The 6,810-nt window shown below is 33.8% G+C and overlaps 1 protein-coding gene across 2 annotated transcripts; it reads left to right on the plus strand.

Moving 5' to 3' along the window:
- Nucleotides 1–1,185: 1,185 nt before the first annotated feature.
- LOC109004662 (probable ubiquitin-conjugating enzyme E2 37) lies at nucleotides 1,186–4,335 on the plus strand. 2 transcript variants are annotated; one of them, XM_018983295.2, is made up of 6 exons: nucleotides 1,186–1,404; nucleotides 1,514–1,583; nucleotides 1,670–1,775; nucleotides 2,415–2,513; nucleotides 2,602–2,736; nucleotides 2,831–4,335. In XM_018983295.2, the coding sequence occupies exons 1-6, from the start codon at nucleotides 1,257–1,259 to the stop codon at nucleotides 4,082–4,084; spliced, it is 1,812 nt and encodes a 603-aa protein (XP_018838840.1). In that variant the 5' UTR covers nucleotides 1,186–1,256; the 3' UTR covers nucleotides 4,085–4,335. The 2 variants fall into 2 exon arrangements, with proteins under 2 accessions (XP_018838840.1, XP_018838841.1); XM_018983296.2 differs by having other exon boundaries at nucleotides 1,188–1,404; nucleotides 2,834–4,319.
- The last annotated feature ends 2,475 nt before the right edge of the window (nucleotides 4,336–6,810 follow it).

Below are 6,810 nucleotides of genomic sequence, written 5' to 3' on the forward strand. Positions count from 1 at the left end.
CTACCATAGCCAGAGGTTGTAGCACGTAACCACGACCCATACTGAAGTTGTCTTCCTTTTTCATGACTCTGCCCCAAACTTCCTGTCTTGCATCCATCTGGCCCATGCCGAATGATCCCACTTTTGAAGCAGAAGCGTGGAAGCCTCTCATATCTGAGACTGACAAGACTAGAATGTTGTGACAGATTTAGCACTCTACCCCTCACGAGAGGCTGAAAACTAAACAAATCAAGTCGCACGTGAATAACTTGAGCTCAATTCATATATACTCGACTTAAATTAATTGATTCATTTAATAAATAAATCAAGCATGATCTTATTAATTTAGGCTTTTTATAAAAGAATCCAAACTCTCTATAGACTTGACTCAACTAGTATAAACTTGCATTATTTCAAATATATTATTTTTGTAGGACTAGTTTTACACTTTACATTGAGAACATCTCAAGCATATATAAAGATAAGAGGATATCACGCCAAGCTTGATTAAAAACTTAGGCTCATTTACTGAAGGCCAAAGTCAAACAAAAAGAGAAATAATAAGCCATCTTTCTTTGTTCAAAACTTAGGAATTTCTCACTACATTGAGAAAATTAATTGCTTTTTTTTTTTTTTTTTGATGAGTATTGAGAAAATTAATTGCTTGGCAAATAGAACATTAAAATAGAAATCTAAATATATTTTTCTCAATTGCACCCATCATCATTTTATTCCTATTTCAAGGCCAGTTAACCTTGAGCATTATCTCAAGAATTAAAAAAACATAATTCTTTTGTAGGTTTAAATATAAAGTAATGATATATCCATAATATATTGTACAATATATTGCACAACAATATTATAAAATATAGATATTTTTATAAAATAATATTACTTTTATAAGATATTTTATAAAAATACTCTTCGTTTAAAGTATAGTCGTATAAAATGTTATGAAAAACATTATATAAATCATTTTCTTTAAATATATAAGACGCTTTGTAGTGGCCAAACGCCTGTAACTTGATTAGTATAAACCCTCTACTTTCAAAAATGGAGGTCTTGGATCGAAACATCCTTCTCAAATGTATTAAAAATAATAATAAATAAATAAAATGAAAAAGGTGAACTAGAAAAAAAAAAAAAATACTATTGAGACAGAATAGAAATATATTTGGATCAACCGCCCCTTCCCCCCCGAAGGAAATTTCAAAACCTATCAGCAAAGCAGAAGTTATCAGGCAAAAACTGCGAGCGCAGACCCAAAAAGCGCGAAAATGGCTCAGGCCGCGAGGCTTAATCTGCGGATGCAAAAGGAGCTCAAGCTCCTTCTCACCGACCCCCCTCCTGGCTCCTCGTTCCCACTTCTCTCTGCCGACCTCGACTCCAACTCCAGCCCAAACTCCTTGTCCACCATCGATGCCCGTAAGCTCTAATATTTCCCTCTTCCTTTCGTCTTTTTTTTTTTTTTTGGGGGTTTCTCGTTGTTACCTTCTGTTTTCATGTTGTTCGATTTGTGGTGTTGGTGTTTTAGAGATTGAAGGTCCTGAAGGGACTGTATATGCCGACGGGGTGTTTCACGTCAAGATTCAAATACCCGAAAGGTTTGGCAAAATTTGACCCAGGCATGAATTTTAATTCCCTCCTTTTTTGAGTATGTTTTGTTGACGATAGTCGCCGTGGATTGCAGGTACCCATTCCAGCCACCAAGTGTGACATTTTCCACACCCATCTACCACCCTAATATCGACAACGGAGGCCGCATTTGCCTTGACATTCTTAATCTTCCCCCAAAGGTCAGCTTTTGGTAATTGCTTGTTAAAGTTGTACATCGTTCGTTAATCTGGCGTTGTTATTTCACAGATTTATGGTTCACTCATTACCAACAGTAGGTTACAACCCCGCCGCGGCGGGGGGAGGGGACGGACTATTATGTTGTTTTTTACTGAAATTTCTCCCTAGTTTCTCAAGATGCTTTCTGGTCTTAAGTTGAATTTCGCTAAGTTTGATGTCTGTGATTTGGTCTTACCAATGTTTAGTTTCTACTTTAGCTAGTTGTGGGACAAATATAAGTGGTGTTGATGCATTTATGAGGATCTAGTTGCGGTTTGAATAAACAACAGCTTTCTATTTAAATTCAAAGTGTATGAACCACTCGACTAGCACTCACCTTTTCCATGAATCAATGTAACAATTTTACTAGAAAACCATAATCTTACTATCTTATATGAATTGAGTCTGTATCTCTTAATAATACTCTTACATATAATGATCAGAGGGTAATGTATAATTTTGAAAAACAGCACTTTTGACATAGCCAATACCCTAAATTTGTGAGATGTTTGGTTGGTGAGATACTACTGTCAAGGAATTTTGATTTGTTTGCCTTAATTTGTGTATATATTATAACTAGGTTTTTGTTATAATTTGCACAGGGGGCATGGCAACCATCACTAAACATTTCGACTGTTCTTACAAGCATAGGGTTGTTATTGAGTGAACCTAATCCCGACGATGGCCTAATGTGTGATGTGGTAAGTGGATGTGCACACAAATGGTTGGATCTCTAGGGTTGGCTAACGAAGAGTGCTTTATTTTATGGCATTTTGAATGAGTGTGCAGAGTAGGGAGTACAAATATAACAGACAAGCTTTTGACCAAAAGGCTCGATCAATGACTGAGAAATATGCCAAGGCTGGAGCTAGTAGGAATTCTTCTGGCACTCAAAGCATTCAAACCAACTCAAATACAAGCATGGTATTAGCGTGCAGTTCATTAAACTGTCTCTCTTTCTGTCATCCTCTGACAAAATTTGAAGACCCTTCATTTCTCATTTGTAACTCTCTTGTAGCAGATGGAATTGAAACCAGCTAGTGGGGATTCCAGACTTGTAGATGAGTGTGTTGCAGGTGGAATTTGTGGGAGTAGGTGGAATTTGTTGCAGAATTCCTCAGGATCAGCCCAGGAAAGGGATTCTAATGGGGAAGTGAATGAAGGGCCTAATGACCGCACTTCACTTCTAAATTACAAGAACCGGATGGAAATTGAAGGAGCCAAAAAAGGTTTAAAAGGCAAGGAGGAGTACCATCAAGGTCAGGAAAAGGAACATCATACGTGGCGAAAATTGTCACTGGAAACTTTTGGTCGGTTCCAGAATAGAGAAGGCAATGACAACGAGAATCTAGTATCAAATTGCTGTCTGTTACCCAACCCTCAGGAGCCTATTGTGGCTTCTCCAGGATCATCATCACTGCCAAAGGCTGACAACCATTATGATCATCAAGGACAAGATGAAAAATCAATAGACAACGGCATAAACATGAGATCGGCAAAGAAGCTGACTGTTGGCAATAAGCAGCTCCCAGGATCTTCAAACACTTGCCGGATTACTGATATCATGACCTCCTCTAACTCTAAGTCCCATGCAAATGCATCTCATGGGGCCTTGCCAGTTCCTACAGCTGTGAACTGTATTGAAAACCCTCGTAATTCTTTTGTCGATGAAATGGAAAATGGCTACGGTGATACAAATTGTAAGACGCTCTGTTCTGCTGGCAAGAAGCTTCCATTGGGGTTCAGAGGCTCATCACAGACACAAGAGACGGGAAACAAGGAAAATGTGGTTCCAGTTCAGAAGACATCACTTTTGCACCCCACAGGCCCTTCTATGTGTTCATCTACACCCTCAATGCTGTCAAAGGTGGGGGACTGTTATGATAGGGAATCTGGGATTGGGAATTTAGGTGGGAGTCACAAGAAGTGTATGATTGGTCGAAAGCTGTCGTTGGGTTCTCTGTCTCAAATACAAGGGAGTCATCATGATAACATGCAGATGCTGTCACACTCCAACAAACACTCTGAAGATCCACACATGAACCGCCATATGCAACAACATTGCAAGTGTGACAATAAGCAGAAGTTGGATTGTGATCATGGAATGGATATTGATGAGCAGATCAAGCGACAAAAAACAGATGAATCACCAATATCGGAATCTGTAATTGTTCTTGATAGTGAAGATAGTGAGGATGAAGGGCGTGTCTCTTTTCGGTCCAAGTCATTGCTAGCACGAAAGCGCATTGGGAAGTGGAAAGCTAAAGCTTGAAAATTTTCAGTTTTCAACTTTGCTGTTCTGTGTTAGCTTTCTGCTTGGCAACTTTATCTTCTTGATTCAATCTGGTTTGGTGCTTGAGAATCTGTTAAAATTCTCGTTTTCTTTAATGTTCTACACCTTGTATCGATAAAGGCCTAATGAGGGAAGAATATGTTCAAATTAGTACTGAAGTATCTAAAAAGTACATTGTATTTGGATGTTGAGATGAGTTGAATTGAGTTATAAATAGTAATATTTTGTAAGTTATAAATAGTAATATTTTGTAGATCCCATTGAGATAGGTTTAACTTTTTTAGGTTGAGATAGGTTTAACTTTTTTAGGTTGAGATGTGTTGAACTCTTTAGGTTGCAATGTATTAAGTAGGGTGAGATGGGTTTAACTTTTTTATGAAAAATTGAATAATTAGTGGGTCCTATCAATAATTGGTTTGAGATGAGTTGTGTTTGGTCCAACAACTAAACATAGCATTAAAATAGGGTAGTTCTATGAGGTATGATGCCATTGTTAATTGAAATTGAGTTTGTAATTTTAGTTCTACAAGATTTTTCTCCAAGTAATTTTAGAATCCTGCAGAGTGGTGCATTATGCACAATTACTTGCTTTTTGGTAAGTATATTGAGAATTTTGGATGCAGCCATATTAGTTTCGGGAATCAGGGTTTGGATGAAAACGATGAGATTGGGTTATTTGGGAGATGGATGGTTTCATCTTATTTCATCTCATCTCATTTCTTTTCCAAACATCAATCAAAATATAAACACTTTTCAATTTCAAATTTTTAATTTTTTCATCTAATTTTACCTAATCATTATAACTTTCCTAAATTTTCAAATAAAACATAAAAAACAACTTAACTTTTTTAAATCTCAAAATAAAAATAATATAAAAAATTATATTATAACGATATTTTAATTTTATAATATTTATATTCAATTTTTTCTTTCTCTTCTTCCAAAATTCATAAAACATCATAACTCAAGTCTCAAACCATTTTACTAATATTTATAGATTTTTTATATCATCTTATCTCAATATCCAAACTAAGCATACATATGTGATGTCTCATCAGCGGAAGGGGAAACAGGCCAATACAAGGCATTGCTGGAGTTAAGATCACTATCATTTTACAAGTTCTAAGGATAAGATCAAAAGAGCCAGAAAATAATAATCCAGGAGTACTTTGTATACTTATTCAGTTTTCCCGAAACAATGGCTGCAGCAGATATCTAAATTTTTGAAAGCATTGAATCAGGCCAGATTAATTGAGGCAATTGTTCTCCACCATTGAGAAATTGATGTATAGGGTATGTAATATGTTTACTAGATGCACATGAGGAGGTTGTAGCAAGAAATTAGCAGGAAATTCAGGACAATAGCTCATCAAAGATTGACAATTACTCCAAGAGGCCAGTACAACTCATGGTCATGTTAGACCGCTAGTTAATAAAACGTTTGAATTTCAAATTTTTTAATTTTTTTTTTATCTAATTATTACATTTTTATATCAAATTTTGAAATAAAACACAAAAATAATTTAAAATTTTCAAATTTCAAAATAAAAATAATAGTAAACGATTATAATCTAACAAAAATTTCACTTTATAATATTTTTATTCAATTTTTTTATCTATTTTTTAAAAATCTATAAAACATCTTAATTCAAATTATTTTATTATTATTTATAAATTTTTTATTTATTCTCATCTAAATAATCAAATTAATTAACCTACGACGGTAAGACGTAGGTTGCGTTTGGATGTTGAAGTGAGTTGAGTTGAGTTGAGTTGAGATAATAAAATATTGTTAGAATATTATTTATTATTATTATTATTATTTTGAGATTTGAAAAAGTTGAATTGTTTATTATATTTTGTATTGAGATTTGAAAAAGTTGTAATGATGAGTTGAGATGAGTTGAGAGGAGTTGTGATTCCAAACGAAGCCTGTAAGCGTGTTGGGTGGGATTCTCAAAAGAAGATAGCTCCTATGAGCAGTTTAGGGAATTGGGAAAAGGGCAATGCTAGCGGGCCGCCCAGCATTTACTGTTGGCCTTGCCGCTAGTTCAAATTTCTTCTTCTATTTTTTTATAATTTTTTTAATAGGAGCATTACTATTTATAAATTTATATAACTGTCAGAATTAAAAAGTAAAATAAGAATAGATATATAATAAAGACAGGCTAAAAATATTATTTTAATGGAACAAATAAATATTTAGAGTGTTTTGATGTGGCAGTTTGTAAAAAATGGCTGACTTATAATAAACTTTCTAATTATCACGTGAATAAAAAAATAAAATAAAAATAGAAATATATATTTAAAGGGAATAGAGATATATTTAGAGAATGTCATAATGCTTTTGAAAAGTATCTCGCTACAAAACATAAAATATGAGTATCAAATTTAAGTTGAAAAATAAATAGATCACTGGAATGCTCTTTATTAACTCAGTTTATTCGATAAAAAATATTCAATACTTATATTATTAATTACGATAATATGGATAAGCAATTTTTCTTATGATTAGACAAGAAATATCCAGAAAAAAAAAGTAAAAAATCAAAATATTAATAATCATTTTCTTAATTATTAAATAAAAAAAATCAAAATAAAAGAATTATTTAATATGTGAAAGATATTGTTGTACTTATTTATTACATCATGCATAAAAGATAATTGCTGTGAGGTGTGAATATTTAGTATTTACATTGAATTTA

This window comes from Juglans regia, chromosome 10 (genome assembly GCF_001411555.2).
Source record: "Juglans regia cultivar Chandler chromosome 10, Walnut 2.0, whole genome shotgun sequence".
NCBI lineage: Eukaryota > Viridiplantae > Streptophyta > Magnoliopsida > Fagales > Juglandaceae > Juglans > Juglans regia.

Coding starts and splice junctions, on each gene's coding strand:
- LOC109004662 (XM_018983295.2), top strand. CDS start 1,257: ATGGCTCAGGCCGCGAGGCTTAATCTGCGGATGCAAAAGGAGCTCAAG. Junction 1,776..2,414: donor TTCTTAATCTTCCCCCAAAG/GTCAGCTTTTGG, acceptor TAATTTGCACAG/GGGGCATGGCAACCATCACT. Junction 2,514..2,601: donor ATGGCCTAATGTGTGATGTG/GTAAGTGGATGT, acceptor ATGAGTGTGCAG/AGTAGGGAGTACAAATATAA.